Genomic DNA, 20,456 nt, shown 5'->3' with positions numbered 1-20,456 from the left:
TTTACCATTGCACCAAAAAAATTAAGCTACCTAGGAATCAACTTAACTAAAGAGGTAAAAGACCTCTACTCAGAAAACTACAGGACGTTGAAAAAAGATATAGAGGAAGACATAAACAGATGGAAGAACATACCGTGTTCCTGGATTGGTAGAATCAACATCATTAAAATGTCCATACTACCCAAAGCAATCTATAAATTCAACGCACTTCCCATTAAAATACCAACGGCATACTTCAGAGATCTAGAACGAACTCTCCAAAAATTCATCTGGAATAAAAAAAGACCCCGAATAGCTGCAGCAATCCTGAAAAAGAACAAAGTAGGTGGGATCTCAATACCAGATATCAAGTTGTATTACAAAGCCACTGTTCTCAAAACTGCCTGGTATTGGCACAAGAATAGGCATATAGATCAATGGAATAGAATAGAGAGCCCAGAAATCGGCCCGAACCAATATGCTCAATTAATATTTGACAAAGGAGGCAAGAACATACAATGGAGCCAAGATAGTCTCTTCAATAAATGGTGTTGGGAAAATTGGACAGATATATGCAAGAAAATGAAACTAGACCACCAACTTACACCATACACAAAAATAAACTCAAAATGGATAAAGGACTTAAATGTACGACAGGAAACCATAAAAATTCTAGAAGAATCCAAAGGCAACAAAATCTCAGACATATGCCGAAGCAATTTCTTCACTGACACAGCTCCTAGGGCACTTGAAACTAAAGAGAAAATAAACAAATGGGACTTCATCAAAATAAAAAGCTTCTGCACAGCAAAAGAAACCATCAACAAAACAACAAGAAAACCCACTGTGTGGGAAAACATATTTGCCAATGTCATATCTGATAAGGGCCTAATCTCCAAAATTTATAGGGAACTCATACAACTCAACAAAAGGAAGATAAACAATCCAATCAAAAAGTGGGCAAAGGACCTAAATAGACACCTTTCAAAAGAGGACATTCAGAAAGCCAAGAGACATATGAAAACATGCTCAAAGTCACTAATCATCCGAGAGATGCAAATCAAAACAACAATGAGGTATCATCTCTCACCTGTCAGACTGGCTATCATCAACAAATCAACAAACGACAAGTGCTGGAGAGGATGTGGAGAAAAAGGATCACTTGTGCACTGCTGGTGGGAATGCAGACTGGTGCAGCCACTATGGAAGACAGTATGGAGTTTCCTTAAAAAACTGAAAATGGAACTCCCATTTGACCCTGTGATCCCACTTCTAGGAATATATCCCAAGAAACCAGAAACACCAATCAGAAAGGATATATGCACCCCTATGTTCATAGCAGCACAATACACCATAGCTAAGATCTGGAAACAGCCTAAGTGCCCATCAGTAGATGAATGGATTAGAAAACTGTGGTACATCTACACGATGGAATACTATGCTGCTGTAAAAAGGAAGGAACTCTTACCATTTGCAACATCATGGATGGAACTGGAGAGCATTATGCTAAGTGAAATAAGCCAGTCAATGAAGGAAAAATACCACATGATCTCACTCATTCATGGATAATAGAGACCATTATAAACTTTTGAACAATAATAGATACAGATGCAGAGCAGCCTCAAACAGATTGTCAAACTGCAGCGTGAAGGCCGGGGAGGGTTGGGGGGCAGAAGGTAGGGGAGTAAGAGATCAACTAAAGGACTTGTATGCATGCATATAAGCATAACCAATGGACATAAGACACTGGGGGATAGGGGAGGCTAGGTGACTGTCTAGGGCGGGGTGATAAAATGGACACATATGTAATACCCTTTGTAATACTTTAAGCAATAAAAAAAAAAAAAGAAAAAAAAAAAAAAGAAAAATAAAATGCATTATCCTGTATCGATATATGAATATGTGATGGGGTGTACATTTAAAATTTTATTCTATAGAAATAACATCATACCTCCTATATGGCAACTTACTTTTTTCTCTTTAAAATTCATTTTGGAGATCTTCCCATGTGCCTATTCATGGAAGTCCCACATGTAAGGAAACTTTCTCTTTTTAAGCAGTGTATCCCAATGTCTAGAACAGCGGTCTCACATATACTTTTCCCCAAAAAAGAAATTGTTAGGTAAATGAATGAATAAATCAGAAAATACAGATCAACTTCATTGTTTTGAACAAAAGTATAATATTACATTATTTAAATGTATAAGAATATCCAGTCTGCTACTGATGAATATTTAGAATATTTGCAGGTTTTTGGCTATTACGATAGTAAAATTTCCTAAACATATGTGTTGAATCATATCCTTATATATCTGTATGTGAATCCAAGGTAATTACTTAACAATAGTTCAGTCAATTGCATTTTTAACTATTATACATATTGCCAAGTATCACTCCTAACCAGCTGTGTGAATTTACACTCTTGTTACAATACAATTTTTATTCTGGAGCAAATCTGAAAACCTAAAGGTAGTGACAGAAACACACATTCTTAGAAAATACATATTCTTTCATCTACAGCCTTTTAATGAAAATTGTGTCCGATGAGATCTCAAAAAAACGAAAAGCCTTTGGCTTTGCTAAGTACTGGGGACATCCTTTTTCTCCAAGACAAAGTATTTGTTCCTACTGGCCAGCTTTTTGGAACTTGGCCAACAATTCATGGTTAACTGCCTCCTTTGTATATTTCAATAATAAAATATAATTCTATTATTGTTTTTTTGTAAGAAGTTCAATAACTGCATCTTTGTGAAATATAAATAACAATTCAAGAGCCTGCAGATGTCATTGAGAAAGTATTTATTAAAAAAAAACCCAACGAGCTGCAGTCCTGTAGAAGTGCTTGAAACACTATCACTAGTGCTCTCACAAGGATCCCACTGCCTATTGACATTAAAATAAGAAAAGTAACCTATATGCAGAAGGAAGGTTGTATGCACATTAGCATTCATGAAGGCTGAGCAGCCGAAGCCCTACACATCAAGTAGGGAGTATATCCTTTGTCTACTGATGAGAAAATGTCGCAGTGATAAATGGTTACAGACAGGGGTGTCACAAGGGCAAGGGCACACAGAACAGCTCTGACAAACTTAAAAAAAAAATAAAATTAAATCTTCCTCTCCTGCAGTTCTTTTTGTCGCATTGTGGAGCACAGTGCCTATTCCCTCAAAGAAAAGAAAAATATTGAATACCGAATTCCTAACCTTTACTGAGACACTTCCCAGAAAACAAAAAACATACACTTTAGAAATAATTTAAAACAAAACTTCAAAGGCCTCATGATGCGTAAATACCGTATTCAGACATTTTGAAAAGAAGTGGTCTACACCCTGCACATTGCCTGTTTGATCTAAAATGTATATTGTCATATGGTCGTCAAAGTAAAAGTCTGTAACGTCAACACTGGGAGACCTTAGGCCCATCATTAAAATGCTTTACACCAGCGATTTTCAACCTTTTTCATCTCATGGCACACATACTAATTGCTAAAATTCTGCGGCATAGCAAAAAATATATTTTTTGCTGATCTGACCAAAAAATAGGCATAATTTTGATTGATTTACACAAAAAAGGGGGGGGGGGATTACTAACCCTTTTTGCTCCAAAATAACTTTTAAAAAAACCAGGTGCCTATCTATACTTATATATAAGGGTTTTGGTACCTAGATTTAACCAATCAGATGCAACTTATTATGCATGTGACTAATAAGATGCAACTCTATTATATGACATATATGTCCCCCAAAATGTATACACACACTTTGAATAACTATAAAGGCAGTGTTTACTAAAATACATTTTATTTTCAAAATTGAGCTACCAGCTGTTAAAGTGTGTATATATTTTTTGGGGACATCCTGTATTCATGGTTCAAGACAGGGCATGGACACCTAATGCTATTGTTGTGTTGGCTGTTGTCATTTTTTTAATTTGGGAATCTAAAGGAAAGGAGATCAGTGGCCTTGACTAGTCAAGTGTTGCATGTTTAAAAATCCTTGCAGCACATACACGGGTTGAAAATTGCTGCTTTACACTTCTTTACCTAAATTCAAATAGTCATTTAGTAAAGTCCTGAGAAAAATCACGTATGAGGTCATTGGACAAACTAATCTGTTCGTTATTATCTCATACACCTCAACTGTAACCACCAATGACTTTCAGTTATTTTTCGAAACAAAATAAGTTACAATTTGTATGTAGTTAGCTTTGTCTCATTGAAGACAGGAAGCCTGAGAACCAGGGCTAGAGGGCAAACATTTCCCAGGGCCTGACTCTAGGTGGCTCGCTCTCTTTACCTATAAAGACCAAGGCCGAAATAATCATCTTCCGCCGCCTAAAGGGTTTTTTCTCCAGTGTTTTGCCTCTTCTGCAGAGGTCTAGAGGCTTCAGCATGAAGAGAAATAAGCGTAGGGCAATTTTATAACACACAGGCGTCAATACTGTGATTATGCGCGTCCATCCCCACCCTGCAGAAACCTCCAGATGCAGCGCAGTAAGAAATGCACAACAGCCCTCGGCAAGTCCCCCGCGCCGCCTCACTCGGCGCTTTCCCGAGAGTGTGGCCGCGCTGTGCAGATGAAGGACAAAAACACCGCCGCGCTGTGCAGATGAAGGACAAAAACACCGCCGCGGCCGCCCGGGAACCGAGTTAGCTGAGAACTCGGCCGCGGAGCCTGCAGCGAGGGGGGGCGAGGGGGGCGGAGCCTGCAGCGTGGGGGGGCGAGGGGGGCGGAGCCTGCAGCGAGGAGGGGCGAGTGGGGCGGAGCCTGCAGGGGGCGAGTGGGGCGGAGCCTGCATGGGGCGGGTGGGGTGGAGCCTGCATGGGGCGGGTGGGGCGGAGCCTGCAGCGAGGGCGAGTGGGGCGGAGCCTGCAGAGAGGGGGGGCGAGGGGGCGGGGCCTGCAGGGGGCGAGTGGGGCGGAGCCTGCATGGGGCGGGTGGGGCGGAGCCTCCAGCGGGGGCAGGTGGGGCGGGGCCGCGGCGTCCCTGCGCCTGCGCGCCCGCATGGCAGTTGGAGACCGGGTTCGGAGCGGGCTACTACGCCCCCGCCCTCCGCCTCCCCCCACCCCGTCCCACCTCCGCCCACTGGACGCGATGACGCATCGCAGGTTTGCGGACGTGGCGGCGGCGCAAGGCCGGGAAGGCGGAGACTTTGGCCTTGGCGGTGGCGGCGGCGGCGGCGTAAGAGGAAAACGGTGGCAGCCAAAGACAGGCGTTCGGCCATGAACTTCCCTGGGACGGCAGCGGCGGCGGACTCGGGTGCCGTCTCCTCGTGGCGTCCCCCTTGCTAACGGGACAGGTAAAGATGGCGGCAAGCGGTGGGGAGTGGCTCCGTTCCGCGCGGCAGGGTTGGGCCCCCGCCGCATTCTCCCCGGAGGCGACGCGGGGCCATTGGCCGCGGCTGTGTTGGGGGCGGTGGAGGGGACTGAGGTGGAGACCGGGGAGACAGGCCCCCACCAAAGCCCCGCGGCACATTGTTGGGGAAACTGAGGCCCCGGGGAAGGAGTTCTGCGTGCCGGACCGACGCAGTTTTCGCCCCAAACACGCTTTCTCCCACCCCTTGGTGTCTGTATTGCATACTCGCTGACGGCATCTTGTCCCCATCAACCAAGTGTCATGTGTGTGACATGGACACCTGGGGTTGACTCGTCGCAGGGAATGACACGGAAAGGAAAAGCTAGACGTGTGGGCTGGGGAGGGAGGGAAGTTAAGTTTTTAAACACGGAATTGGCGCTGCTGCCCCGGTGCTGAGCTCCCTGGTCCCCGGGCAGGCCCTCCGGTCCCGCGTCTCGGGAACGTCGCCGCGAAACGCCCCCAGCAGTGACCCGGGGCCGAGGCGTCCGAGAGCCGCGGACCCCCGCAGGCCGGGCTGACGCAGCCGGTGGCGGGTTTGTGGCTGCTCGGAACCTGCGGACAGGCTGGCTTGGCCTCCTCTCCCGGAGGGGAGGTCCGTGCCTTTTTCTCGCCCAGAGAGAATGAAGACCAGAGGACCAAGGACTGTGTCCCTGCTAATCTCCCGCAGCTGCTCAGATGGTCGTCCGCCCGGCCAAAGTCTAGCTTCTCCGCAGCGAGACACACAACCAGCTCTTGATGATTCAGAAGCAATGCCAGCGGGTGGTTTCTGCTGCCTGCATCTCCTGCCAGGGGGAGTTAAGAGCTAGTGAGACAGATAAAGTCCAGTCTTCAAATATTATTTTACCACTACAGGCCCGGTGCACGGATTACAGGGGTGGGGGGTGGGGGTCTCACAATCCAGCCGGCTGGCTCCTAACTGCTCACCTGCCTGCCTGACTGATCACCCCTAACTGACCCCTCCCGCAGCAAGCCTGATCACCCCTAACCACCTGCCTGCCAACCTGATCACCCCTAACTGACCCCTCCCGCAGCAAGCCTGATCACCCCTAACCACCTGCCTGCCAACCTGATCACCCCTAACCACCTGCCTGCCTGACTGATCACCCCTAACTGACCTCTCCCGCAGCAAGCCTGATCACCCCTAACCACCTGCCTGCCAACCTGATCACCCCTAACTGACCCCTCCCGCAGCAAGCCTGATCACCCCTAACCACCTGCCTGCCAACCTGATCGCCCCTAACTGCCCCGCCCCCACATGCCTGGTTGCCCCCAACTGCCTTCCTCGCCCCCTCCCCCCCACCGGCCTGGTTGCCCCCAACTGCCCTCCCCGCCCCCTCCCCTCTGCTGGCCTGGTTGCCCCTTACTGCCCTCCCCCCACCCCACTGGCCTGGTCGCACCTCACTGCCCCCTCCCCAACCTCCGCAGCCCTGGTTGCCCTCAACTGTCCCCCTGCTGGCCTAGTTGCCCCCAACTGCCCCCCCCCCCCACCAGCCTGGTTACTCCCAACTGCCCCCACCCCCACCCTGGTCGCCCCATGCAGCCTGCTGTTTGTTTGGTAGTTACTGTGACTGCGTCCCAGACAATTGGCACCCACCTCTATTATTAGCATAGATATATCATGGACAGAGGTTGATATAAATATCTAAAATGGTTTTTGGGCATTGCTCAGTGACTTTTAGCTGAATGTACTAAGCCATTGTGGGGTACAATATATGAGGTAGAAAAATTCTAACAGGTGGCATAACTGGGACAGTATAGCCATGTTTAAGCTGTGGTATATTAAGTGGTTATTAACTTTTTAAAGTCATGGACACCTTTTGAAAATACGAAAATCATACTTTCCCTAGAAAAATATGCATACATATAAAATGTGCCTATGAATCATAGGATTCACAGGCATTCCCTAGATTAAAGACAGAGGATCAAAAATACTTGATTAAATAAGTGGAAATAAAATAATTATTTAAGGTGAAAGTGAGATATTCTTTCAGCTTTTTGAATATTAAAGCATCCCTAGTTTATTATGGTGCTAAAACAAGATGAATCACTTTGTTACTTGAAAGAATTGATCAGGCCTTCAAAATTGCTTTTGAGATGGAAAATGTGGGGAGCTTTCTTTCGTTTGGTAGCTGTCAGGAGTCCCAGTGAATGGTAGGTAATAAATAATGTAGCACCTGGAGGAATAGGTGAAATAATCTACTTAATATATAACTATTAGTTATCTGTGTTATCTGAATGGAAACCTTTGAGTTTTTAAAGCATTATGTTGCCATAGAACAGGGTCAGAAACTGGTTTTCAGGGGTTGGGTTCAATTACATGAAATTGTTCCAAAAAATCTGTAAGTATCTGTCTACATAGAAAGTATAATTTATTGTCATCCAAACTTCACAGACTTTTGGAGTTTGTGTTTTCTGATTTCTTTTTTTCTCATTTTCATTTGGTACTTGTTTATAATATTCACAAGTGAACTAAGTCCTTCTTTTTGAGACATAATTTTGCCTTGGCTTTTATGACATACGGTTTCTTTCTCCTCTGAACACTCCTTTCCCATGTTCTTTGCATGTTGATTGTCCTTCACCAGGGTATTAAATGTAACAGTTCTTCAAGCTAAAATGGGAATGTGGAATTAGTTTGTTCTCATATTGTTCATTTTTAATGAGAATAGAGTAACTTGATGAAGGTGAGTTGTGAGTATGCAGTAAAACAAAAATAATTTATTGATACATGTTTTTAGCTTAGGCCAGCTCTCATTCAGTCTTACAATGTCTTTTCTGAAAAGCTTCCAGAGAAGAAAAATCCCTGGTCAAGAGCAAAATCATGATCTATGTAGAAGTCACCTACTGTAGTAAATATAAAAAATGATGTCAGTATGATCCAAAGAGGTAGGTAGGTAGGTAGGTAGGTAGTGCAAAAAATATTTCAACCCCAAAAAGTTTTGGGTTTATAAAAGTATTTGTGTGTGTACCTATAAAACATTGTGTGTGTGTGTATATACATATATATATATATTCTCACATGTTTTTAAGATTATATAAAAGTAGTTATCTCATTTTATTCTCATACTCAAAATAAGGGGAATTTAATTTTTTTACCTACAAAATGATTATAGCAATTTTTTTTATTAGCCAGGCCAGTATGGCTCAATGGTTGAGCATCAACCCATGAACCATGTGGTCACTTGTTTGATTCCTGGTCAGGGCACATGCCCGGGTTGTGGGCTCCCAGTAGGGGCCATGTAGGAGGCAGTTAATCCATGTTTCTATCTACCAATCTCCGTTTCTCTCTGAAAAATCAATAAAAATACATCTTTTTTTAAAAAGAAAGAAAATATAATCACCTTACATGTTTTGTGGTATATGGTCTAAAGAATGGATTACCTCTTCATCCCATACCATTGTCTCCACTGCCAAATATATTCACTGTACTTCGTCAGGTATAAAACTTGAACCTAAAATTTAAAATAACTAAAACCATTCTGTCCTGAATGTATGACTCATGTAAAGCCAGTCAAATGGATCAGCTATATTTTAAACTTTTCTCTGCTTTCTCCCCCCCAGGTTTTGACATTATGGCAGGGAGGCATCAGAATCGCAGTTTTCCTCTTCCAGGAATTCTTTCCAGTGGTCAAGTATATACATTTGGAAATTGTACAGAGAGTGATGTTTTGGAGGAGGATGCTGAAGTATATGAGCTTCGATCCAGAGGAAAAGAGAAAATCCGGAGAAGTACATCAAGGGATAGACTAGATGACATTATAGTATTAACAAAAGATATACAGGAAGGAGATACTTTAAATGCAATAGCCCTCCAATACTGTTGTACGGTAAGTTTTGATTTTGCAATAGCAGTCCAAAATAAATTATTTGTTCATAACACAAAGTGAAATAAATTCTGTGCCTTTTTATTTTGCTCCTCCTCCCCTTTTCTTCTTTCCATAGAAATCTGTATCCTGTTGGTGGATGTTAACTTTTTAAATTTTTAAGTGAATACTTGAATTTCTTGTTATTCCTAAATCCATGCTTCTATTTTCAGTACTGAATAACACCCAAATATGTTATCTTTTTCTCCTTATCCAAGTAGTAAGAGAATGTAAAATCATATAAGGGAGTTTTTCCTTGCCCCAGTTTCCTGAGATAGCACATTGTCTATCTTTTCATACCTTCTTTCTGCTTTTAAGAATACACATAGATAAAATTCATGGGAGGTTGGTGGTTTTTGTGTTTTTAAAATTGGTTTATACCATGCCTGTTACTCTGCAAGTTGCTTTTGCCTTTTTCACTTCTTAGTTTATCATGGATAGTCCCTCATAGATCTAACTCATTATTTTATATATATAATTTTCCGTAGTATGGATGTACCATAATTATTAAGCCATTCTCATACTCATGGGTAGTCAGGATTTTCGCTGAGTTTTCTATTGTGCTGTGCATATCTTTACAACTATATCTTTAAATTGAGGTACTTTTATTTCTGTAGAATAGATTTCCAAAAGTGGGATTGATAAAGGAAAAGTATATTTATTATTTATTTATTTTTTAAAATATATTTTATTGATTTTTTACAGAGAGGAAGGGAGAGGGTTAGAGAGTTGGAAACATCAACGAGAGTGAAACATTGATCAGCTGCCTCCTGCACACCCCCCACTGGGGATGTGCCCGCAACCAAAGTACATGCCCTTGACCGGAATTGAACCCAGGACCCTTCAGTCCGCAGGCCAACACTTTACCCAGTAAGCCAAACTGGTTAGGGCATATTTCTTATTTTAGTAGATACTAAACTGTTTAAACCCATTTTATATCTGTGTCACTGTTTAAACCCATTTTATATCTGTGTCATTTCAATCTTGCATCCTTAGCATGAAATCTGTTTTCATGTAAACACACTGATAGGGAAACTGTTTAGAACATTGGTTTGCAAACTTTTTGTTCTCATACATCCAATAGAATTTTGAAATGTATGTACCTCGTACATTTTATTTATTTTTAATTTAAATTCTTTATTGTTTAAAGTATTACATGTTTCCTTTTCCCCCCACAGACCTCTCCCCAGCCACGCCCACCCGCTAGTACCTTGTACATTTTAAAGTGAACTTCTTAAATACTTCCTAATAACTTAAAATAGTAATTACAAAGATATCATTTCTATATACTTAAAAATAAGACTGTTAGAATAGTTTTTAAATGTATGCATGGAATTCTAAATACTAATTTAGGATTTGCTACCTGAAATTATTCCTGTAAAATATAGATATATATGCTTTTTTATAAGTATGAAATCTCATGTCAGTTTTTTCTGATTAATATTTTCATCCTCATCCTCCAAATTTTTCATAATGTAAATTATTGCTATACTTGCAAACATTTTATGATTTTCTGTCATAGTTACCTGAAATAGAAACACACACATATAGGATGTCCCCCCAAAAAATGTGTACACACTTTCATAGCTGATAGGTGTTGAGTTGTATGAGTTCTTTGTATATTTTGGATATTATCCCCTTGTCAGAGCTGTTGTTTGCAAATAACATCTCCCATTTGGTTAGTTGTCTTTTTGTTTTGTTGGTTGTTTAATCTTTTTTTGTTGGTTGTTGATGAATCATTTGCTTTAAGAAAAAACTATCTTGAGGTAGTCAAATGACAAAGACCCTTTATCTTTACTGTCTCTCATCTCCTCTTTACTCTTCAATCCTCTCTCCCTGCTTCCACACATACACTTCAAGGGAGATGATTTTTCCCACAAGAAATTCTGTCTTCATTGGACTTGATCAGTAATCTGCCATTGATCCAGTTCACCACTCCCTCCTAAAAACTCTCTTTGTTTGACCTGGATACTGCAGGTTTCTGATTTTCCTGATATTTAAGAATAGCTGATATTTACATAACATACTATATACCACTTTTCTAAATGTTCTTTAATTGATTAATCTTTACAACAACCTTATATGGTAAGTAGTAGTATCACTGTCATTTTCCATGAGGAAACTGGATTTCAGAGAGGTTAAACACCTTGCCCCAAATCATACAGCTGGAAAGTGTCAGAGCAGTCGTTCAAACCCAGATAGTCCATGCTTTTAATAACCACCCTCATCTATTACTTTCCTGGTCACTCTTAATCTCCTTTGTGGATTTCTCTTACTCAACATACCTCTCAAATGTTGGCATTCCTTAGGGGTCTTTCCTGTGTTACCTTTTATTCCTGTCTTTTTCTAGTGAATCCATCCTACTCTTGTTGCCATTTTGCTGGTAAACCACAAATATATATCTCTAGTTGAGATCATTCATCCGCATTTCAGACATATATGCTGGAATCTACTTAAATAGCTGACATTAGGCTGTAAACATGGGAGATAATAAAAAGTTAGTTGGTGATTTCCTAAGACTGGTAGATCATAAGTTGTGTAGAACTGTTGTCCACAAATAAAATACAATCTCTCTGGGTATGATAACTTAATGCTACTAATAATTAAGCAACTCTTTTCCCCCCTCTCCGAAAATAAGTGGGATGAATGATTATCGCTACCTCTATTTTGATTTAGAATTCAATTGAATGTTTTGTTTTGTTTTGTTTTAACAGGTAGCAGATATCAAGAGGGTCAACAATCTCATCAGTGATCAAGACTTTTTTGCCCTTAGGTCTGTCAAAATTCCAGTAAAAAAGTTTAGTTCATTGACTGAAACACTTTATCCTCCAAAAGGAAGACAGGCTTCACGTCCTTCATCTGTTGAATACGTTCCAGAGCAACAGGAAATTTTGTCACTTAATGATTCTCTTTCTTCCAGTGAGTCAGCTGGTAGCTTCTTAAAAGAAGTAGACCGAGACATAGAACAATTAGTAAAATGTACAGACACCAAAAGAGAGAATCTTAACGAGGTGGTGTCTGCCTTAACAGCACAACAGATACGTTTTGAACCTGATAACAAAAACATTCAACGTAAGGATCCTTATTATGGAGCAGACTGGGGAATAGGATGGTGGGCAGCTGTAGTGATAATGCTGATAGTGGGTATAATAACGCCAGTATTTTATTTGCTCTATTATGAAATTTTAGCTAAAGTGGATGTTAGTCACCATTCAACAGTGGATTCTACACATTTGCATTCAGGAGTCACACCCCCATCACAGCCGAGAGAAATGGAAAATGGAATTGCTCCAACTAAAGGAATACCATTTGGCCAACAAGATGATCATAAACTGCATAGTCACAACTCTCAGTCTCCTGATGCTCAACACAAAACATAGCAATTAGCTCGTAATTACAGTGTTAATGGTCACAGGTTCATCTGGACTGTGGTGAATCAGTTATATTCAATAACCACTTCAAAAGCAGAAATTAGGAAGATTGAAGATGCTTTTGTTTTTCAGGGTTTTTTTGAGCCATTTACAAATGGATTGAGTATAAAATTCCTGCAGTTGTTAGTTGTTGATATTGAGAACAGTAAATTTATATGTTGTATCAATGTTTAAAGCAAAAATGTATTTTATGTGTCCAGGAAGTTCTTAACTTGGAAAACATTTTTCTTATTCAAGACCAGTTATGTTTAATTTTTATTTAAATAATTAAGGTTATTAATGTTTGTTAAGTAGAATAATGATAGCACCAGATATCTGCAACTGAAGAAAATTTACTACTGTGAACCATCAAAATATTTAGTTGCAAAAGTTTGTAAAATTATTTATGATAGCACATACTTACTACTCTATTTTAAAACTTTTGAAAACAAGTGTAGCACATATGCTATGAAGATGTAAGTAGACACAGAAGTAGGAAAGCGATGTGTGATATCTGTAATAGAGGCTAAGATAGAAATTAAATATTTTTAAGCCCTAAAATAATGTGTTATGGTTGAGAAGTTGCCAATTGGTCACTAGAACACTGGATTAGGTAAAAAACCTAAAGTGATCTTTGTCTCTTAAAAAGAGTGCTGCCTCCGCTTTTGATTTTTAAGTCATTATATTGGCCTGATATTTGAAGCACTTTTGCAATTCTTTGAAAAGTGTTATACATGTATAGGTTAGCATAATTTAGAAAGTAATTTCCTACATACTGTGATAAGATGTTGCTGTGTTACATACGGTAACATGCCTTAATTATATTTAATGCCTTATAAAATATGTAAGCTAATATTTTTAGAAGTAAAAGGCATTATTTCAGATGGTCCAGTGGGATTCATTACATAGGCTGTATAAATTTGCCTCCACTTTCGCTATCAAGCACAAATTAATGGGGTCAAAACAAGTTTTCACTGTCTGCCTCTGATGTCTGTTGCAGAAAATGGTTCATTAAGCAAAAGCAGGAGTAAAGACACCTTTGGCATTAGCAATAACGGACACATTGCTTTATTTGTTGATACCTTAAACTTTTTCAAAGAGAAAAATGTTCAACTTAAACCTTTTTTCCCCTTGAACTATAGCATGAAATTGAGGAACAGAAGCCAAAAGTGTACGGGGCCACTTTTTAAAATCTATGGATCTGCCAGATAAACATTTGCATACTGGTTTCATATAGTTTTTTAAAGTGTGTGTTTTTTAAAAATGTAACTAAAATGATTCATTAGAAGCAAGAGTTGGTGGAATCTGGATTGCCTGTTTTATGTATAATAAAGTATGTACCTTAAGATCTGTAATACCACCTCATTTTCTGGGCATTATTTCCTAATTTTAATGTTTCAGCTTTTTGACCACTTTGTATTTCAAACTCCAATCTTGATACAAAGTGGTGTGAATAAGCATATGTGGTAAATAGGATTTCATGTATCTTCAGCAACAAAGTGTAAAAAGATAGGACAAGGACGTGAATTAACAAAACCTTTGCATATGTTTGAGGACCTTAGAAAATGACCAAAAAGTGTTAATGTGGAAATTGTAGCAAATTGATTCTTTGAGTAACTCTGTAGTTTAAAATGTAAAAAATTATTTTAATGTGCCTTGGCATCTTGAGGAGTGTGATCTTTGTAATTTATGCTCAATGTTAACTTGGTCAGTTTACATTGTATTTATTAAGCCTGCTGAAAAATCAAGTTTTAGGGAAGAAAATACCAATATTTTAAGGTAGAATGGATTAGATGTCCTTTGAAGAACTTTGTTTACATCAAAGTGATGAAATTAAGGAAAGTCAGTAATTCCTTTTTACTAGTGGTACTTTGAGATTGTGATAGAGAGGTCTGATTCCCAGGATAAGTTATTTTTAAAGTAGTGAAGTGTACTGTGTATTTATTAGTGTCCTATTCCTTGAAGCACACATTATACCTGAATTCTATATTTTTAATTGAATATAATTTGAATTATAATTCTGTTATATATAGAATTATAGATTCTAATTGTGTCACTTTTAAAAGAAAAAAATTCCTAAACATTTAGTAGAGAATAATTTAGCTTTTATAAAGTACTAATATACCTCAAAACTTGTAGCAAATGCAGATTACTTTGTAAAACTTAATAAAATAAGAAAAATTGTGAATTTTAATTGTGTTGAAACCCTTATTTGAATTTACTTTGCGGTTTCACATTAGAATATATATATATATATATATATATATATATATATATATATATGAATGAAAGTAACAACTTTGGTTCACTTAAAAAATGAGAGTTACAAGTGAAGAAAACTAGGAGGAGAATTGTTTTTTTTAAAGTCGGTACCAATGGTTAAGGTTGATTTGAACTAACAAATGCTGTTTAAGGAAATTTGATGATAGAGTCTGCTGGACACAGTAAGAATTAGAAGACTGCAATGTAAAATTAATTTATCCAGAGGACTTTTTGTTTTCTAAAGCTTTTTCTTTTTCTGGACTCTACTTGCTGTTCAGTGGCCTGAAGAGTTCTTTCAGTGAACCATAATAGTTCATTGCTTAACAATTCTTTTTAAAGATATCTACTTCTAAAATTACCTACTTGGGAATATGAAGGATACTGCTGGAGTTTTAGAAATATGAAACAAGGATCCAAAGCGCTATAGAGTTAAGATGGAGTTTTTAGAAGTATTTAACTGGCGCTTTGTGATGGGAATCATTATTTGCAATTACAACAATGTTGCTCAGGAAGTCAGTATTTTCTAAGTATGTGCATATTGCACTGTTAGAGCATAGAAATCTCTGAATGCAATATTTAATTCTTTATATATGCATACACTATAAATCTTTTGTATAATGTATTTTATACAAATGCAAAATGGATTGTAGAGCATTATTAGTATGTACATTTGTAAAACTGGTTTTTAAAACTTTTTGCCCCTTTTCATATTTTAAAAAGATCTTAAAAATAAAGTTTCTATTTTATTATTCAATCTAAAATGGAAGCTGTTGAATTTAATTGAATAAAGCAAACCTTTTCTCTTCTTTGAAACTAGTTGATATAAAGACACCATGCACTGTGTATCCTGGCCGGTGTGGCTTGGTGGTTGAGTGTCAACCCATGAATCAGGAGGTCAGGGCATATGCCTGGGTTGCAGCCTTAATCCTTAGTAGGGGTTGTACAGGAGGCAGGCAAAACGGTGATTCTCATTGATGTTTCTCCCTCTCCCTTTCTCTGAAATCAATTAAAAACAAACCCCCAAAACACTATGTAAGATAGAGCGAATTGCCAAAGGTTTACTAATTCAAATTCCTCCCTTGTTATACTGAAAATTCACTGGATTACTTATAGGATGTAAATAAAATGAAAACGAATTTCAGATGAATGTTCTTTGAGGGATCTTGGATCTCATGGAAGAAGACCTCATAAAGCAGGGTTCAGAACTTATTAGTGAGTTGTAGCTCAGTCATAATAATGTGCTCTACTTATGTGTAAATTTAATTATGAAACAAGAAACCTTTATACTTAATTTTTAAAAACTACATTAGCAAAAGAATTGAAGTTCTTTGGAATTTTTATTCAATGGAGGAATTTATGTAATCCTTTTAGCATTTTTATTATCATCTTGCTCTTAAAACTGTAATTACATCTTTTTTTAATAAAAAAAATGTTTTTATTAACTCCAGGACTTCTACCCATATTAAGGGCAAATCACAGACACTACATTTGAGGTAGTGGGGAAGGCAGGTTAATATCCTCTGAATTCGTTAGCATTCTCTTTTATTCAGTGTTCGTCAGTCCATGAAGCCAATGATCACACTAATATTACACTGGCTGCCAAATCTCTTAGTTTGTTATCATGACTGTAATTACCTTGAGTTTCCTGTTGATTTGTGCAAGAATATTTAATACTGGCATCCCTGAGTTATTTTACCAGATAAAATCTGTATTAATAAATTAGCTTTCCCTATCAAATATATTTAAGTAGGTTCAAAATAAAACAGGACACAATTTTGTTTTGTATGAATTTAACATGTAAACAAATACAGAAAAATAAGCACTAAAGCAACAAAACAATATCTGCTTGTTAGCAATTTTAAAGACACTTCACCAACAAGTACTTTTTTATATATAAGATGCTATCTCTGCATTAAAGTTTACCTTCCTATGGAATAACTTCACAGTCTGAGATTTTAAGCTATAAAAACAAGGTTCATGCTGGCAAAGGAACCTGCAAACATTCTGCCTCTTTTCCAAAGGAGACAGACAATGCACTTGGGGAGATGACTGGGGCTTCCTGAAGCAAACCCCTGCCCAAAGGGCTGTCGTACCACCTTCAGGACTAGACTGTTGAAGACAGATGAAAGCTGGGGAGAAAAATACCTGTATCTTTGGTGTATCTGCCCTATTCAAGCAGTTATCTGTAGATTTACAATACAGCAAGCAAACGGAAGCACAGAGATAAGCTTTATAAATTAAATGATATTAAGATACTAAGGAAGTGAGAAAATAAAACACCTATGTTAATTATTAATCCTAAATGACTGCCCATTACAACTAAAACTTTAAGTGAGGTTTCTACTCTAAGTACAATCAATTGCTGCTTTAAAGTAGACTTATTCATGTTTTCCATTTAAAATTTTTTATAAGTTTCTTTAAAGAAATATTTCACATATGAACAACATAAGCACTGGACTAATAACGGTCCTCACCCATCTCGATTTATCTGAGGAAGTATTAAAATGGAAAGTGATCTTTTTCCTGAGAAAGCCATTTTACAAAATGGCACAAGACAATATAAATTTTTCCCACCAGAATACAAGATGGGAATCCAGTCAGATTACAATATATCTTGTGAGGAAAACATGTTTGTTTCTCAAAACAGTGTTTTCAATCACTTTACAAGCTATAATTTTTTAGAGGGCCAGACACATTTAAATAAAGAAGAGATTATTTCTAGATACTAAGAGAATGAGTACATATGGTAAGGTCTGGTTGGTCTTTAAGCAGTTCTTATAGAAAACTGTTTACAGAAAATCAAGCTCAATTTCAAGGTTGAGTTTAATAGTACGGGTAGAAATAGTGTCCAGGATTCTGAGTTTCAGGTTAGAGGGTAATGGGTGATATCTTCCCAAAAGGTAAAAATAAACATTTCTTTTGGTAGGTAATACTAATAAATAATTTTTGAAATATATGACTTCCCTTCAAAATCTTTGGCATTTGTGAGTCTTTAGAGGCTAAGGTTTTTAGGTATTCCCCCTCATTCTCACTATAAAAAGTCAGGGGAGCTAGTTTTTAATTAAGACAAAAGATTAACCTTAATTTCAAAGTGACCTGAGTTTTATTCTGCACTATTATATAAACCAACTGGATGGCTATAAAGTCCTTTGAAATATAAGAGGCCATCATGCCTCGCAGGTTGCACACATGCATTCTGCAGTGAGATTTGTGTGACTAGAATTTACCCCACACTTTTGTAAAGAACAAATTTAAATGCCTAATTTTTCATAAGCCCAATTATTTGAAATATCAAAGTTATTACAGTGAGATGATGATTATTTCACATATTGTGTGGTATGAAGTTACCAAATTCAAGTATACATAAGATTCCTCCCAAGTCTTTGCACTGGCTGAGATGTAAGCTATAAAATTTATATAGCTCTGACTGATATTTTTCTCTGTGTATATTTTTTATCACAAACTTCTAATCTCATATGCAATTTTAAGAACTCAGGTAGGTTTATGGAGTCATCATATAGTAGCATAGAACATACCATGTAAAAGTAAAAAGTAAAATTAATTTCAAGTATTTTGTTTTTAAAGTGCTCCATGTGCAGTATTAAATCAACTTTCAGGTTACAGAAACCCATTATGATGGCAAGTAATAGTTTTATAAAAGATCAGAAAGCAGTTAAATAAAAATAATTTTTTCAAGTATGAATATATAGATTAAAAGATGCAAAAACTCTTTAAGCACATTCTAATCCAAATAATACCAAAAGTAAAATTTTCACTTGAATACGTAAGAGGGATAAAGAGGTGCTTGGGAAGGAATGTCAGAGTGTCAGAGACTAATTGGTAAAGTAACTAGTGTGTAAACTCAAAATGGTACTGAATATTTTGGTAACAAATATTGTCAATAAAACAGAAACAAAAATACTTACTCATTCCTTATCAGAAATAAGGAAATAAATCTGTCCAAATGCTCAGAAGCTGTACCATAGAAATATTTTTGGGGAAACTTCATAGCTAATAGGTTGCTTCATCCATGTTGTCATCACTGTCTACGATAAAATCATCTCCGTTGTCAAAGTATGAATTAATGTAGTCATTTTCCTAAGTGAAACAATAGATCCCTCAGTAAACATTAAAATGAATGCGTAGTAACATTATTATTAAGAAACATATGTAGGCTGTCCCTTTAAGTTTACAAATACCAAATTTAGGTAATAAAATACATCAGGCTTAAAAGGAATCTCTGCTATGCCATCTGCTTAGAAAACACATTAGTTTTCACTCGCATCTACCTGTGCTGCTTTCTTCAAGACCACCACCTCAGGCATCAACTAAGAGAACATGAAGGGATGCCTATTACACTTTAGTAGGATGACACATTTAATTCATTACTCCTCAGTGGGATGATATATGATTAGCTAAAACACTGAGCACTTATTTAAAACAAATGTACAGACACTAAAGAAACAGCCAATTTTTACATTAACCTTAGACTACACTAGAACTAAGGTTTTCAGTCACAATGCACAACTGAGCAAAAGCAGAGGGAGTTTTGCTTCCTATCAAAAAGGCCTCAAGAAACCAAATCAAAACTAGAGGATGCTGTAATACATTCCATCTTCAGCAACTCAATTTCCATTAGGACAAGAGGGATTAGTCCCTGGGAATATTCCACTTCTTATGGCCAAGATTATTACCCATATAAGTGACTTAAGATAACTCTATGCTTTCTATCAAAAATTCTCAACAAACAAGTGCTGGTGAGGATGTGGAGAAAACTCTAGGACACTGCTGTTGGGAATGCAGACTGGTACAGCCACTATGGAATACAGTATGGCAGTTCCTCAAAAAATTAAAAATGGAACTGCCATTTGACCCAACAATCCCACTTCTGGGAATATATCCTAAGAATCCTGAAACCAATCAGAAAGAATATATGAACCTATGTTCATAGCAGCATTATTTACAATAGCTCAGATTTGGAAACAGTCAAGTGCCTATCAGTAAATGAGTGGATAAAAAAAAAAGTGTTAGATTTACACAATGAAATACTATGCAGCTGTAAAAAAAGAAGGAGCCCTTATCTTTTGAGACAGCATGAATGGACCTGGAGATGATTATGATAAGCTAGTTAGAAAAACACAAATAGAACATGGTCTCACTTATATGTGGAATCTAATGAACAAAATAAACTAAGGAACAAAATAGTTCCAGAGGTATGGATGCATGGAACAGAATAACAGATCTCAGTGGTGGTTGGGAGTGTATGAGGGGATGGGAAGAGATTAACCAAAAAACATATATGCATATATGCATAATCCATGGAAACAGACAATAGCATGGGGAAGGCCTGGGGTGGGGCGGGGTTGGGTGGAGGGAGGCAAAAAGCGAGAAAATGGGAGACATCTATAATACTGTGAACAATAAAAAAATAATATTTTATTTCTGAATATAAAAGTAATGCATGACTATATTATACAGCACTTTTAAATGTAAAGATTAAAAGAAATTTAAGAAAATTACTAACCAACTGCAATGTGTGGACAGTATTTGGATTTTGATTGGAACAATTTTTTGAGACAATCTAAGAAATT

At 38.0% G+C, this 20,456-nt stretch overlaps 2 protein-coding genes across 6 annotated transcripts in view; one reads left to right on the top strand and one right to left on the bottom strand.

Moving 5' to 3' along the window:
* The first annotated feature begins 4,940 nt into the window (after window positions 1–4,940).
* On the top strand, window positions 4,941–14,168 carry LYSMD3 (LysM domain containing 3). 2 transcript variants are annotated; one of them, XM_081089120.1, is made up of 3 exons: window positions 4,941–5,277; window positions 8,892–9,157; window positions 11,908–14,168. In XM_081089120.1, exons 2-3 carry the CDS (start codon window positions 8,903–8,905, stop codon window positions 12,571–12,573), a joined length of 921 nt encoding a protein of 306 aa, XP_080945246.1. In that variant the 5' UTR covers window positions 4,941–5,277; window positions 8,892–8,902; the 3' UTR covers window positions 12,574–14,168. The 2 variants fall into 2 exon arrangements, with proteins under 2 accessions (XP_080945246.1, XP_080945245.1); XM_081089119.1 differs by lacking the exon at window positions 4,941–5,277 and having other exon boundaries at window positions 7,775–9,157.
* POLR3G (RNA polymerase III subunit G) overlaps window positions 11,569–20,456 on the bottom strand; it is a 46,121-nt gene continuing 37,233 nt past the window's right edge. For 3 of the 4 annotated variants that reach the window (XM_081089123.1, XM_081089124.1, XM_081089122.1), the window contains one exon: window positions 18,447–18,963. In XM_081089123.1, coding sequence (XP_080945249.1) covers window positions 18,877–18,963 — 87 coding nt within the window. In that variant the 3' untranslated portion in view covers window positions 18,447–18,876. Of the gene's footprint in view, window positions 11,666–18,446; window positions 18,964–20,456 lie in introns of those variants that run through there. The other variant, XR_013995888.1, reaches the window with a different exon arrangement.

Source organism: Myotis nattereri (assembly GCF_964212035.1).
Source record: "Myotis nattereri genome assembly, chromosome: 4".
Lineage (NCBI taxonomy): Eukaryota > Metazoa > Chordata > Mammalia > Chiroptera > Vespertilionidae > Myotis > Myotis nattereri.
This window is presented reverse-complemented; position numbering and strand designations above follow the sequence as displayed.